Source organism: Anthonomus grandis, chromosome 12 (assembly GCF_022605725.1).
Source record: "Anthonomus grandis grandis chromosome 12, icAntGran1.3, whole genome shotgun sequence".
In the NCBI taxonomy this organism is placed as follows: domain Eukaryota; kingdom Metazoa; phylum Arthropoda; class Insecta; order Coleoptera; family Curculionidae; genus Anthonomus; species Anthonomus grandis.
Window position 1 is genome coordinate 12,872,419 of NC_065557.1, and position 16,683 is coordinate 12,889,101.

Genomic DNA, 16,683 nt, shown 5'->3' on the forward strand with positions numbered 1-16,683 from the left:
TAAAGCCAAGATCATTGTGTAGGCTTTTATTCGAAAGTTTAGAAATTGTAGATTTATGTTGCTTACTAATAGTTGAAAAAAGTTGTCTTATATATAATATGCATCTAGTTATTGATCAATTTAAAAAGCACCGTAGGACAAGGCAAAACCATAATATTTTAATTCCGAAAAGTGAGCTTCCAAGGAACTCTTTAATTTATTTGAGTATAATAATATTTAAGCATGTTCCAAATAATATTAAAGCAGCTGTAACTCTTATATGTTTTAAAAAAATCAGTTGCAAAAGCTTTAAAAAATAAGGCATTTTATACTATTAAGAGAATATTTTGCAGGTAAGTGGGAATACCTTCCTAATAACATACTTGTGTTTTCTTTTTTCTTTTGTTTTAGTGAAAAGTTTTATTTGTCTTAAAATATTATTGTTATATTACCGTTGTGCCTCCATTTATTAATTTTACTTCAATTTTTAATTTTTGAAATAATATTGGTATATGATTTTATTGATCCTAGAATAGAATGTAAAAAAGCTTTGTCGACAAATATTTTATATTTTCGACAATAATGCATATTTTTTAATGTAAATTTAAATATATAATACAAAAAAAAACATAAACGCAATTTTAAATTGTTCGTGTCCAGCATCAAAACAATTATACCGATTCGATTTAATTTAGTTATATGGTTAATTAAATCAAATTGGCCATTAAAAGTAATAGGAAAATGTGCTAGTTGGTGGATATAATGTATATAAGAGATCTTTTATTTTATCATGCTCAGAGTGGTTATAACTAACTAGTCCATGCAAAACGTACATTAAATGTTTAGTCTTATTGAAATAAGTAATAAACTTTGTGGCTATCTGCTTTGTACCGTTAAAATACGGAAGAGATATGGGAAATTATATGTTTGCGAATATTGCCTGTGATAAGACGCGCATTTTATGGTCGTATAACTTTTAATTGGTGATATTAAACCGACAAGAAAATAAATGACGAAAATATCCCTAATAAAATGTGTACATATTATTAAAAATATATCAACGTGAATAAACTAGAATTCAACCACAACACTAGCTATTTCTTTGGGTTAAAAAATTCAAGAACCCTGTTTTAGAACCTTAAATAAATACTTAGTATGTATGTAGTACTGGAGATCTTCCAAGAAGATAACTGTATTAGGAAAAAAACATCACTCCAACTTTTCATTTAATTTTTAGTCGTTCACATGAGGTTTTTCCTAAATAACCATCATTTTTTTTTCTTTAATGCACGTCTCTACATAATTTAGAAAAAATATCATTTATCCTTAATTCTGTTACTTTCATGAAACTTTTTTTTCGATTGATAAATACTAGTGGACTTTTACCAATAAAGACTGCCAATAAAATGCAGCTCCAGCAAGCAGGTTGTGTGCGGAAAGGTTTTCCTTAGGAAATCATTAAGCTCTACGTATGTTTGTAAGTTTAGTTATTAGACTTAGTGATTCAGGGTATTTAAAAGAATAACGAGAAAGTACGGTGGATGTGCACAAATTAAGTAAGACATTTTAGAAATGGTCGGAGACGACCCAACAATGAGTACTAGAAGAGAGTGTGGAAGACACTCTCTATAGGATAGGACAAGAACAGTATTTTCCTTATCATTATCAACGAAGGAAAATAAAGAAGAAAGATAGAATAGTTGCATTCTGCCAATAGCTTTTAGAACAGTTTGGCATAAATGAAGATTTTACGAAATTGAATTTGTGTACAGACCAGGCCATATTTACATGAGATAGAGGGCAAAATTTTCACAAAAGTCATGTTTGGACAGTAGAAAATCCGCATGCTGTAAAAAGGTCTAATTTTTAACATAGATTTTCATAAAAGTTTGGGATGGCTTGATAAATAGGATGCTTATTGGATCCACCTTTTTTCCACCTCGACTGAGGATTGAGGACTATTTGGTACTTCTTATTCTTACGTTTATAACGCCCTGCATAATCGCTAGATGATGAGGAACTCGATCTTCTAGACATATAACTAGTAAAGCTTTCTCGTCTTCTTTTATCCATTTTTACTATTCAAACCACAAACACAAATTAAACTGATAGGCGTAATACGTAACAGTTAGGTGTTGCTCTAAATGTGAGATATTATGTTGTTCCTACACATGACGGGACCACATTTTGGACGAAAAGTTCATAAACATCTAAATAATATGTTTCCGAATAGATGAATAGGGTGCAATGGACCCATTTCTTGACCTTCTCGCTCTCCAGATTTAACGCCTTCCGATTTTTTTCTGTGAGGCTATTTAAAAGAATTGGTTTATTATGATGGAGCAGTAAATACTTGAGAAAAACTTTAAGAGCGTATTAAACATTCTTGTGATTTCATTCGTGGATTCCAGGATTTTATTTTCGAAGCTTGTCAAGAGTAATGCATTCGCCGAGCTTTTTCGAAGAACAATTCGAAGATTGTGTGTTCATTGAACAAATGGGGACAATTTTTGAACAAACTAACTTGAATAAACTAGAATTCAGAAATTTTTATAAAAAAGGTAACCACTTAACTTATTAAAGATTTTTGAAAAATAACTGTCAATAATGTGAAGTAACAAGTTTTCTCAAGAGTTCTACAAGGTATTAAAATATACGACTTCGGATCTTCGGAAATCCCTTTCTTCAAAAATCAGAACCCATTTTTGATATATAAGTTGCTTCTAAGAATTTTTATATTTCCCTATACTACTCTATGTACACAATCTTCATTTCAGTCAGGTGGTGTCACCATTATGTGGTAAATATATTGGCTTAGTAAGGGCTATTTTCAGGTTCTCTGATTTTTTCTAAGAGACCTTTTTATTTGCTTATCACAGTCATAAGGAATTAATAAGCCAGTTCAGATTAATAATTGATACTGAATTATCTCTTATATTAGGGTTTCGAATTTAAAGTCAGTCCGAATACTGAATTTGGTGAAACTGTTTCTTCTCAATGGTATATTCCTGCGGGTTCATCTTTATCTCCTGAAGACATAGTAATCATATGGATGTTTAGAGAATACAATTCGAATCGCCCATATTTATGTTCACCTATTTAATATTCAGTATCATCCGTTGCTACTCATCCATTATATATTGTATATTTTCATATAAATAAGGTTAGTACTTGGTTCTATAATATGCCAGTAAAGATCAGCTGAGGTCGTTACGTAAGACGACGTTAGTAGGTACAATGTCCAACTGTTGTCTGAAACCTGGTTTATTTTTAAGATTTTACTTATTTGACTTAGGATATTGAATCACGCGTTTCAAGCATACATAAAATATTATAGTTAAGCGTCAAGTCATTATAATATAAATTTATATATGATGCTATAAACCTCTTTTACTGTTAATATGTATTTGAAATAAATAAATGTAAGTCTTATCTTAATTTTATGATTAAAACCTAAAACAATGTTTATTATCAAATATTTTTCTCAACTCATCAAAACAAATTACATAAAAGTAAAGTTTTGTCTTGCGTGTTATCATTCTTGGTTAATTTGGTAGCAGTATTAGTGGCAAAATGACAAAAGACACCGATTCTTTAATTTTTAAAGGACCAGTTTGGAAAGATGTGGTAAATGGAGGGATTGGAGAAGAATTTTGGGCCACTGCTCAGAAATATGGATCTAAGCCATTTCAGGTAAAAGTTAAAATATATTTGATAGTTTGGTTAAACACATAAAAAGCTACAAATCCATATTTCGATTCATTAAAAAAAAACCTTATCGAACCAAATTTTTTTTCACCTTTTTAATTAACTTCTAAAAAGTCTAAAAATACAAACATGTAGGATGTCTTATTTAAAAACATTTGGTACTTATAGAACTGGGTCAATTGTTGACTTTAAAGTTACTTAAGCTATTTTATATATGCCACTGAAAATTTATAACCGGCATCAAACCACCATCCTGCTTTAGAAAACTTTTTGGCACCGTAGACTTTAAACGCAAAGTCCTACTGACTAGGACTTTGTCCTGAATTTTCTTTAACGAAAATAGTTTGGATCCATTTTCCGGCGGCTTACGGTCATTCAAATCAAAAATAAATAATCTGACACTTTAATCTACGTTCCTTGGATAGTGTTAAGTTTTTAGCCCTGTTGATGAGTATTTTTTCACAGGTTTTATCTTGGTATATTATCTTTTTGTAATTCTACTATTGTATTTATATTGTTATATTATCTAGTATTTTGTATTATATATTTTGTTTTTGTAAACTGGCTCTGCCGTATATTGAAATAAATAAATAAATAAATATTTTCTCACGGGTTACGTTAGATCAGGTGAGTTACTATATTTAAGCCTGGGTTAAATCAAAAGAATAGATTTTGATTTGACCCAGATCATTTCTGTTTCTTAGATGTAACAGAAAGTTACCATTTGCACCTGAGAAATGTCGAAGGTCTTGGGTACGAAAATCAATGTATTATCTTACCAGTAACAAGTCACAAGTTAAAAAGAGAAAAAATGCTTTTTAACTATATTTAAATAGCAAAACGCATAACAAAGAGCTGAGTCTGATAATGATAAATTATCTCATTAAAGTCGGACCTGCTTGAAAGTTATCCGCAGCATTCTTAAAACAAGATTGTCATTTTATTTTGTGGAAAAGAGACTTCGTTTTAAGAAAGCATCTTACTTATTAATTAGTTATATTAATAATAATCTGTAGTAAGATATTCTTTAAGTGTAGCAAACCCTTAGGCTTGGAAAAATAATTAAATCTTTAACAAGGGAGTTAGCCTATACTAAGGGGAAAAAATTATGAATCATATTTATCCAAAACTCAAATCGTAAAAACATTTTCAAGTATTTTTTTTGGCATTAGACAATACAATAATTTGCATAATGTATTTTTAAGATTGATGCACATACTGGCGAAATACAATCTTTCGAGGATGCAAAAATACGTGCCGTTCGGGTTGCACTTGATCTACAAAGTTTAGGTGTAAAACCTAAAGATATGATTATAGTGTGTGGTAATCCCAATTTGGATGCGCCTATACCTGCGCTTGCGGCCCTTTTTCTAGGTGCTGCTGTTGTTGAGGTACTTCCTGATATTGAACTGTATGATGCTCGTTATAAGATCTCACAAATAAAGCCAAAGGTAAAAATATCTTTATTAAGAGAATGAATCATCATTTAAATATTTTAGGCTTTTTTTGTTACGGACAGTAAACTGCATGTTATACAGGAAGTACTGAAAACTTCTGAAGAACAACCTGAAGTATATGTTATGGGAAATGAATTGGAAGGCTGCAGGTGGATGAAGTCAATAGCAACAACCGCCCACCCTAATGAAAACGACTTTAAACCAGTTAAAGTTGATATTAATGACCCCGCGTTTGTTATCTTTAGCAGCGGAACCACCAGCACACCCAAACCGATTTGTTTGTCGCATTTTTCAATTCGAGCTTTATCTACCATAGACAACAATATTTCCGAGTAAGTAAAAAAAGGTTTTTAAGGTAATTACCCAAAGGCTCTTTTACCATCTAAGTTCAAATTGCTTTAGCTCAATTCTTAAATCTACATAAATGTTTATAGATTTTGAGACGTTTATCACAATTGAGATTTTTTTTTTAAATTATAACTGAGAATTCATTATATGAATGAATACTGTTTGGAATTGGCAAATTTAAAGGGTATTTGAATGCACCGCCAATTTTGTTAGAAGTATTGATTATTTTAATTGACCAATAACAATCCATATCCGCGTGCATGCGTCAATGATGGCTTGGACAGGTGCACGCTTCCTCCCGCGAGAGACGGGCTTTTTGATCGGTACCATCGTACGATACGCATCGAAACATAGAATAGCGTGTGTGTTGAGAAAACTGGCCGGCCAACCATCTAATCTACAGTTCTACAGTATACCAATTCATCGAGTGTCAGGTAAGTCGTTATTGACGCCGTAAATTTGTAATTGTTTTCTTTTTCTTATTTTCTTTTGCGTGTGAAGTTCACGCTGGTCCTTCAATACCTATTATTTGTCCTTTCCAAAAGGAGCCCCCCAAACAAATACTGTTGAATGAATCAGTGGTTTGTCTTCATCTTTCTATACAGGTGTGTTGTGAATTATAAACATTTAATATTTTTTAGTACATCCAGTCCTGTAATTACCAAAGATATTACATACGATATCATTAGCGTTAATTTTTTTTTGTTTTAATAGTTTTTTTTTTAATTGCGTTAGGACAGAGATAAGCTTGCGATTGCGAAAAACTTGTCACAAGTAAAAATTTGTTTCTTGAAATTACTCTTTGTTACAAGAGAGCTGTAACAAAAAGCTCAACTGTGCTTGATGAATGGTTAAAGAAAAGAAATAAAAATAATTAAGAAAAGAAGATCATATGGCATTATTTTTATTAATTTTACACATTTTCTTTAGATTTGATGTTTCAAATTTCCAACCAATTCTCTTATTTGTTCCCTATTGTCACGTTTCTTCCATCTGGATACTAGCCATTAGCATTACTAATGCTTGTCCAATCATTGCTGCGCCAAAGGTTTCCGCTGACAAACTTCTAGAGATATTTGTAAATTATGAAGTAAATAAATAAAATTTAATTACTACCGAATTAAACCTGAAATTATTAATGTTTTACAGATTACTTCGGCCTTCCTATCCTATGGAATCTTAACAGCTACATGTGCGGTAGCAGAATCTGTATATAAAAAATACGATTTATCAAAAGTTACGAAAATAACTACTGGTGGATCATATGTACATCCCAAATTCATTGAAAAGTTGAAAAAAATATTTCCAAACGCGGCCATTTTCAGACGTTATGGATCCACTGAACAATGTGGAATACCTTTCATATTTGATGAAAACGCAGATAAAGATTTTATTAATAGTTACTCTGAATCTTTGGGGAATAAAATTTTTCATAATTTCGAAGTTAAGGTAAGCATTTCATTATATACTTGAGCCGGAATGTGGAAATGGAAATGAGGAATCTAGCATGGAGAAGTTCAAGAAGATTAAAAAGAAAATGATTTTTTTTAATAATTACAAAATTTTTATAAATCTCAATAGTTGGAACTTAAAAAAAAACTTAATGATGCTGATTTTAAGATGAAACATTGTGTTATCAATTTTAATCACCATCATGTGTGACAAAAAAGTAGCTATAAAAAATTTGATTTCAATGTCAAGGAATTTATAAATTTTCGTTGAGTTTCTGAGATTACAGCAAATATTCGGATTTCTAATTTTTAAGCGATATTTTAATAAGCACAAATTTGCTCCAATTTAACTAAACATGTACTTTTTACGATACTTGATACACAAGATCGACAGCAAATTAAGGATATTTACGTAGCTGTATTTAAAAAAAAAACTGAGATTTTCCATTCTGTCGTGCTAAATCTGGTCATAACAACACTAAAACTTTTTCTAATATGGTATGAAAAGCACAAAATTGTATTTTTTTTTTGATACTTTAATTTTCATGGTGGTGCATTATCAGTTTTTAATAAAATGTAAGGTAATTTTTTTTCTAAACAATCAATACCATATATATATTCGTGAATCTTTCTTACTTTTTTTGTATGCCAACATTTATATTGAGGTGCGTAATCATGTCAAAAAAAAATGCCAAAACGGGCAGTTATTGCATTAACTGTTTTTTTTTTACATTACCAATAATGTGCTGAAATGTCGTTACATTTTATTAATATTTTTAAATATTTTTTATTTAAACAGAAAAAACCCGTTTCGCTGTATTTTGCCATTAAGCAACAAACACTATTTATATTTTAAAGATATATTGTTTGCAAATTATGTAACAATTACAATATTAACTCATTATAAGTATTTATTAATTAAGGTTTACTACTCACTACAACGAATAGTCTTATAATTTCCTAACCATTACTCGAAGTGTACACCTATTAGTAACATAAATTTTAGGTTGTTGATCCAGAAACCGGTAAGCTATTAGGACCAAATCAGAAAGGTGAGCTCTATACAAAAAGCCCATACCGAATGCTAGGATATTACAATAAGTCATGCAAAGAACAGTTCGATGAAGATGGCTTTCTCAAAACAGGAGATCTCGTTTACTATGATGACAAAGGATTCTTTTACTTCTGCGATCGGTTAAGCGCCACATTTAAGCATAAGGGTGGTTTCGTCTTCCCTTCTTTGGTTGAAGAATGTCTCTCCCAACATCCGTCTGTAAAAGAATCGTCAGTTTTCGGTGTGCCACATGACGAAGATAGAAACCGTAGTTTTGCTTGTGTTGTCCTGAAGCCTAGTAAAACGGCAACTGCAGAAGAATTATCAGCCTTTGTAGTAGAAAAAATGGGAGAATTCCATAAGCTTGATGGTGTTAAGTTTTTCGAAAAGTTTCCGTTAACAGCTAGTGAAAAAATTGCCGTATCTGAATTAAAGAAAATTATTTTTGCTGAAAAGGGTATTGTTTAGGTTTATTTGAATATTTTACTTCTGTTCCTTTTTATGACAAAATTTTTTTTTTATATGAATAACGAATATTAATAAAAAGTATATATGCATATTTCCATAGTATTTTTTGTAAACATATTTAGCAAAAATCATAAAATATAAAGTAAATTATAAGTAATTGCAACTATAAGTATTGCAAGTGCTGTTTTTTTTTACACTTCACCAGTAAGCATGCACCAAAGCGTCACCAGGGAAGTATAGGGAAGGCTGTTGCAATACCCATTTCATATATTGAAAGGTCAAAAACAACAGCAAATAAAAAATAATGACACTTGATTATCACTATGATTTTATTAATAATGTTTGATAGACATTGAAAATAACCCGAAAAGACTTACATATTTTTTATCAATATTATCTCTCTACTTTTTTGCATTTTTTTCATAATTAAATTCTTTAAGGGCGAAATGACTTTTGACAAAAAATAATATAGTGTAAGTTAAATAGAAATAACATACATTAGACTTCAAATTCACTAAATTTCAATTAATTAAAAAAAAGTCAAATATTTTATTTTAATGTTTATTAATAATTTATTTTAAATAGTTCTAAATGCCTGGAATAAAATAAGCAAATAATTAAAAGGTATTGAAGATATGATAAGCTATTTTCAATTCCGCGATATAAAAATGACTAATATATCATCTCGATATAAAATATGACAATGTTGAAAACAAAAATAAACTTCTAGCAGTTCAGCGAGATATCCGCTCCAAAGCCCGGACGATATAAAGCCTGAAATAAAAAATTATTTGAAATGTATAGGAAGCATAAATCCTTGTAATTATCTAAAAAAATTGCTTTAAATGCCGAGACCATAGGTACTGTTGATGCAATTCGAAACACACTTCTTATGACATTATCAAATGCTTTCCTCTTCACAAATATGATGCACATAAATATCTCACCTGTGCTAGGGGAGGAGGTATAAAATCAATACAATTCGAACACCACAACAGCATGCCAAATAAAACTGTGTCAAGTAAATATCATTCAGTGTAATTAGTTGCTTCGGCAATATTATGCCGCCGTCTTGATGTTATGCGGAACACTATAGCACTTATTCAAAAGTCCTGAATGAGACAAAATAAGGTCTGTGTTCACTAACTGAATCACTTACTCGAATTTTTAACTTCCACAGTAATAATCAACCTAGGACAACCATTTATATACCTAGCTATACGCAGCCCAATCCTGTTTCGCATCTCTGTACATCGGACTTTAGAGAAGCTAAACTCACCCTGGAAGGTAACCGGCAAAAGAAAACCATTGTCCTGGTATCTGTCTACCTACTAGTAGGTGCTGAGATCCTACCACCCAATAACTGATGGAACTGGTAGAATATTACCAGTTGCAAGGGATGGACCCACTAAACACATTGTGTGACATTGGTGTAAAATTTACATACGAAAAATAATGAAAAACCTATAAATTTAGAAATTTATATACAAATTACGTAATTATTGTGATAATTTTAACGTAATAATTAGTTTCCAAATGATATAACATTAATTATTTTATTATCACATGAAAATCATATTTCACATAAGATATTATATTATATGTATTTCCTTTATATTTCTCTGATAGAAATATGTTAGAGATCTACACAGGATACCTTAAAGTTACAAGAACTTGGTACATATTTGAGATAATAATTAAATCTATTAAAACTGCAAACTGCTGAAATTATTAACAATCACCTTGCTGACCAATTCATTAATTTTTCAAATATAAGAGATGAGAGACAAATAAATAAATTAACATTTATAGAGAGATCCAACTTTTCTTGTGTTATAGGTAGATCCTATTGATTGCACCCATGTTGCCATATTAAAACCAAAAGTAAATGAACACAACAAATTTTTGTGATTTTCCATGAATTCAATTATTATTTTTGATTACGAAGACTTAATCAGAAGTTTGCCACTAAAAAGCTAAGAAGATATATAAAAACATAGATGAAGACAATATGACGGAAACACATGTAAGTACAAACAACAAAAACACAGCCAAATTGAAATACAAGTAGTGATAAATATATAATAATTAAATGCTTTATAATTTATTTTCTTCGGAAAAATTTTATAAAGATATAAGAGGATTAGGAGCGGAAAAGATGCCCAGGACTTCGTCAAACAGAACCTTAGACAGTATATTTACTAGGGTGGGCTGAAAATTTTTTTTTTTTTGAAAATCAAAACCAAGTAGCTACCAAAAGTTGCCTACTGACCAAAAATATAGTTCCCCAAAAGATGAGAAAAAATTAAAATATTTAGGCCGGGCCCCAGAAGGGGTAAATATTCAAAAAAAAAATTATTTTTTTTTTTATTATTTTGATATGAGTAAACTGTAAACAATAATATACAACCCCACAAGTGTGTAAAAAAAAATTGGTCAAAAAAAAAAGGTTAAACCGGGCCCCGAACGCACATAAAGTTCTCGTAATACAATATATTCTTCTTTAATACACGTCGCTGCTAACATACTAATGCGCATGATGCTTATTGCTTACTTCATGCAAACGAGTTGCCGTTAAGGCATTTATTACAAAAAATGGACGGCCACACGAAGGGACCATATAATTATACAGGACCTATTGGGAGCCTTCTAGACAACTGCGAAAAAACTCCTGTTGTGGAGTTTATTGTAGTTGGTTGTGGTTTAAGATAAAGACCAAACCGCTCTTACAAGATGGTGCTAGATACTTGTGGGAGATGATTAAAATATCTAGGCAGTTTCCAGAAGCTATCAGAAATATTATCGATAAAGTGATAGAAGGGAATTCGTATTTTGCGAATCCTGAAAATTTACTGGTTTCAATGTTAACAGACCCTCGAGAGTATATAAGAAAACTAGCAGTTAGTCGAATAAGGAAAGCCAGAACACAAATAATAACGGAACCTAGAGTTTTCAAAACTCCAAAACTAAATTTCGAGGCGGATGACTACATAGATATTATTGATTGCCAGAGCATAAATTTAACCGAACCTCCAATTACCAAATTATTTTCAATTGAAGAATTAGCGGAGCAACAGAAGATGAATGTTGTAATTATCCTTGTCACACTCAGGCAACCGAAAGGTGTGTTAAGCTTATAACAGAGGCGTCTTTAAAAGTATGCGGAAGTGTAGCAAGAGATGAATATATTCGCGCAAAAATTGATGCAAGGTTAGATTTACCTACTTTTGAAAACAAAGCTCAATACTTTACTGCAGCAAAAGATTAATCTTTGTTCAGAGTGGGGAGGGTGGGTGGGTGGAACTCGATGTGCAGCCACCTCCACGTGGCGAGTTCTGGGCTGGTTTAATGTTTATAATTAATTGTTGTTAATTTATATTGTAATACAAAAATCATACAACCAAATATTCGCTAATCGCCCACCCGACAGCATTTTCTACATAAACACTAAGTCAGGCGAAGAGCTGCACAAAACTTTAGTTTTATTAAAGCTTAGGGCCTGGTGGAAAATAAAATTATTGTCTTGATTTTTTATATACATTTTAATAACATTATTTCTGAACATTTTTTCGCTACTCAGATCAATTTTCTTTTTTTTTCTTTTTTTTCTTTTGAATATTAAGCTTTTGGGGCCCGGTTAATTTTTTTTTAATCTGCCTCATCTTTTGTATAATCATTAATCTTCGCTTGTTAGACATTTTCCACATTACTCACTTGCGATATTAAACAAAAAAAAATCCATTTTTCGACCCGCTCTATTACTAATGATGAACTATGTAAAAACTGTTCCTTACTTGGACAGAGAAGGTTGGATGGGTTTAAGTTTATTAAAATATTTAAAGGTAAACCTGTGTTATTTTGAATATAGAAAGAAATTTAAAATATTGTTTATTATCTTTTAGAAATGTTTCTAATATCCAAAGCAAATTGTAGCTATGAAAAGGCCATTGATGAATGGTTCCAATTAAGTAACCAAATATGAAATAGGGATTAACACGCTTTTTTTTAGCTCGGGTTGGGTCTATATATGTACGAGTATGTATGTATGTAACGAAATCTTTGTGGTTAATTTTTACTGGTTTTTAAAAATCTGATCAACTTAAAACTTTGTACACGTATTAAGGACTGACGACAATGCTATAATTTGAGAACAATTTTCCGCTATCCTTATTAGGATTGCCAGGATCATTAACTTCTTTTTTTAGATCCTCTGTAGGAGAGTAAGAGTTAGCGCGTGATCTGCGTATGTCTGCACTCTCAGTTACTTTTACTGATTTCAATTTAAATGGAGACATTTATTTGGATATGTTGGAAAATACCATCAATCCGCATATCACTAAATCCATTGAAAACCAAATCGATGATGATGGAAACCCTATACTTGATGAGGCTGAAATATATTTCCAGCAAGACGGCGCTGCTGCTCACTATGTTCTTCCCGTTCGGCAATGGCTAGACGACGAGTTTCCAGATAAATGGATAGGGCGAAGGGGGCCTATAGAATGGCCTGCTAGATCTCCTGATATAACGCCGTTAGACTTTTTTCTATGGGGTCATTTAAAATCTATTGTGTTTAGTCCCCAACCTGAATGTTTGGATGAACTTTGTCAACGCATCATCGACAGCTGCCATGATATCCCACAACATGTTTTTGAAAATTTCCGTCAGGAATTTGAACATCGCCTATATCATTGTTTGGCCAAAAACAGGCAACATTTTGAACACTTAAGAAATAAATGAAATAAAAACTGATATTTTCACGTTTTTATTTTCTATCCGAAAAAATTAGATAAACAAAGATTTTTGTAATTTTATCGAAAACGAATCGACCGATTTAAAAAAATCAAACGTCAAAATAAAAGACTTCAAAAGACCTTTTAAACAAGCTATTACTCGATACCCCTTGCCATTTAAAATTTTCAAGGGGATGAGCTTGCTATATAATAGGTGAAAGGGGGTGAAGTAATTTTAGGTTAGAAAGTTGTCCCCCTTGACAAACCTTTTGACGTATTTCGGCATTTTTTTTAAACCACCCTGTATATAAAATATTATAGTTAAGCCTCGAGCCATTATCATATAAATTTATATATGATGCTATAAACATCTTTTACTGTTATTATGTAATCAGAATAAATAAATGTAGGTCTTATCTTAATTTTATGATTAAAACCTAAAACAATGTTTAATATCAAACATTTTTCTCAATTCATCAAAACAAATTACATAAAAGAAAAATTTTATCTTGCATGTTATCATTCTTTGTTAATTTGGTAGCAGTATTAGTGGCAAAATGACAAAAGACACCGATTCTTTAATTTTTAAAGGACCAGTTTGGAAAGATGTGGTAAATGGAGGGATTGGAGAAGAATTTTGGGCCACTGCTCAGAAATATGCATCGAAGCCATTTCAGGTAAAAGTTAAAATATATTTGTTAGTTAAAAATAGTTTGGTTAAACACATAAAAAGCTACAAATACATATTTTAATATATTTAAAAAAAACCTTATCGAACCAAATTTTTTTTCACATATTCATTAACTTCTCATGTAGCCTAAAAATACAAAATTATATAGGATTTCTCATTTAAAGTAACAAAGTTTGGTACGTATAGAACTTAGTCAATTGCTGACTTTAAAGTTACTTAACCTATTTTCTCACGGGTTACGTTAGATCAGGTGAGTTACTATATTTAAGCCTGGGTTAAATCAAAAGAATAGATTTTGATTTGACCCAGATCATTTCTGTTTCTCAGGTGTAACAGAAATGTTAACATTTCTGTTACAAGAAGAGAAAAAATGCTTGTTAACTATATTTAAATAGCAAAACGCATAATAAAGAGCTGAGTCTGATAATGACAAGTTATCTCATCAAAGTCGGACCTGCTTGAAAATTATCCGCTGCATTCTTAAAACAAGATTGTCATTTTATTTTGTGGAGAAAAGACTTCCTTTTAAGAAAGCATCTTACTTATTAATTAGTTATATTAATAATAATCTGTAGTAAAATATTCTTTAAGTGTAGCAAACCCTCAGGCTTGGAGAAATAATCAAATCTTAAACTAGGGAGCTAGCCTATAGTAAGGGGAAAAATTATGAATCATATTTAAACAAAACTCAAATCGTAAAAACATTTTCAAGTATTTTTTTCGCATTAGACAATATAATAATTTGCATAATGTATTTTTAAGATTGATGCACATACTGGAGAAATACAATCTTTCGAGGATGCAAAAATACGTGCCGTTCGGGTTGCACTTGATCTACAAAGTTTAGGTGTAAAACCTAAAGATATGATTATAGTGTGTGGTAATCCCAATTTGGATGCGCCTATACCTGCGCTTGCGGCCCTTTTTCTAGGTGCTGCTGTTGTTGAGGTACTTCCCGATATTGAACTGTATGATGCTCGTTATAAGATCTCACAAATAAAACCAAAGGTAAAAATATCTTTATTAAGAGAATGAATCATCATTTAAATATTTTAGGCTTTTTTTGTTACGGACAGTAAACTGCATGTCATACAGGAAGTACTGAAAACTTCTGAAGAACAACCTGAAGTATATGTTATGGGAAATAAATCGAAAGGCTGCAGGTGGATGAACTCAATAGCAACAACCGCCCACCCTAAAGAAAACGACTTTAAACCAGTTAAAGTTGATATTAATGACCCAGGGTTTGTTATTTTTAGCAGCGGAACGACCAGCACACCCAAACCGATTTGTTTGTCGCATTTTTCAATTCTAGCTTTATCTACCACAGAAAACAATATTTACCAGTAAGTAAAAAAAGGTTTTTAAAATAATTACCCAAAGCCCCCCCTTTTTACCATCTAAGTTCAAATTGCTTTAGTTCAATTCCTAAATCTACAAAAATGTTTATAGATGTTGAGACAATTACCACAATTGAGATTTTTGTATTATAATCATAACAGAACTGGGAATTCATTATATGAATGAATATTGTTACATCTTTTCAATTATTATAAATTTAGTAAGAATACTGTTCAAATTTCTTAGTTCCGTTAATTTATTTGTCTTTATCTTTTTATTCAGTTATATGAATTATAAACATTTATTATTTTTTGGTACCCCCAATCCTGTAATTACCAACTTTTAATTTGTAACGTAAAAAACAAAAAATCCGTTCTGCTTTTCAGAATTCAGAAGTGAGATATTATCCTTAATTGAATATTTGGGGATATCGGATCAAATATTCAATCAACGATATTATATACGATAGCATAAGAGCTGGCGTCACATTATTCTTTCGTTTTAATAGTTTTTTTTTTAATTAGTTGCGTTAGGACAAGCAAAAGCTTGCGATTAATAAATTCATTTAAAAAAACTTTGTCACAAGTAAATATTTGTTTCTTGAAATTGCTCTTTGTCACAATAGAGCTGTCACAAAAAGCTCAACTGTGCTAAATAATGGTTAAGACAGACTTTGTTGCATCAAATAGCCATACGAAAACTTTTTTGGGTGTAATTCTAGACACTGGACCATTTTATGACGTCTTTACTCCTATAGTAAATAAAAAGTAAGGACATTTAGGAACTCCATAATATAATGAAGTAAAAGAAGATCAGATGATATCATATTTTTATTAATTTTAGACATTTTTTTTAGATTTGATTTTTCAAATTTTCAACCAATTCTCTTATTTGTTCCCTATTGTCACGTTTCTTCCATCTGGATACTAGCCATTAGCATTACTAATGCTTGTCCAATCATTGCTGCGCCAAAGGTTTCCGCTGACAAACTTCTAGAGATATTTGTAAATTATGAAGTAAATAAACACAATTTAATTACTACCGAATTAAACCTGAAATTATTAATGTTTTACAGATTACTTCGGCCTACCTATCCTATGGAATCTTAACAGCTACATGTGCGGTAACAGAATCTGTATATAAAAAATACGATTTATCAAAAGTTACGAAAATATGTACTGGTGGATCATATGTACATCCCAAATTCATTGAAAAGTTGAAAGAAATATTTCCAAATGCGGCCATTTTCAGAGGTTATGGATCCACTGAACAATGTGGAAGACCTTTCATATTTGATAAAGACGCAGATAAAGATTTTATTAATAGTTACTCTGAATCTCTGGGGAATAAAATTTTTAATAATTTTGAGGTTAAGGTAAGCATTTTATTATATACTTCAGCCAGAATGTGGCAATGGAAATGAGAATGGAAAGGAGAAAAAGGAAAGTTCAAA

The 16,683-nt window shown here is 31.0% G+C and overlaps 1 protein-coding gene across 6 annotated transcripts in view; it reads left to right on the forward strand.

Moving 5' to 3' along the window:
• The first annotated feature begins 3,470 nt into the window (after positions 1-3,470).
• LOC126742704 (uncharacterized) overlaps positions 3,471-16,683 on the forward strand; it is a 35,640-nt gene continuing 22,427 nt past the window's right edge. Inside the window, exons 1-6 of one of the 6 annotated variants that reach the window (XM_050449483.1) lie at positions 3,483-3,672; positions 4,893-5,138; positions 5,187-5,476; positions 6,423-6,582; positions 6,642-6,941; positions 7,950-8,465. In XM_050449483.1, coding sequence (XP_050305440.1) covers positions 3,553-3,672; positions 4,893-5,138; positions 5,187-5,476; positions 6,423-6,582; positions 6,642-6,941; positions 7,950-8,465 — 1,632 coding nt within the window. In that variant the 5' untranslated portion in view covers positions 3,483-3,552. Of the gene's footprint in view, positions 3,673-4,892; positions 5,139-5,186; positions 5,477-6,422; positions 6,583-6,641; positions 6,942-7,949; positions 8,557-13,650; positions 13,876-14,651; positions 14,898-14,945; positions 15,236-16,086; positions 16,247-16,305; positions 16,606-16,683 lie in introns of those variants that run through there. The other 5 variants (XM_050449481.1, XM_050449484.1, XM_050449480.1 and 2 more) reach the window with 5 other exon arrangements.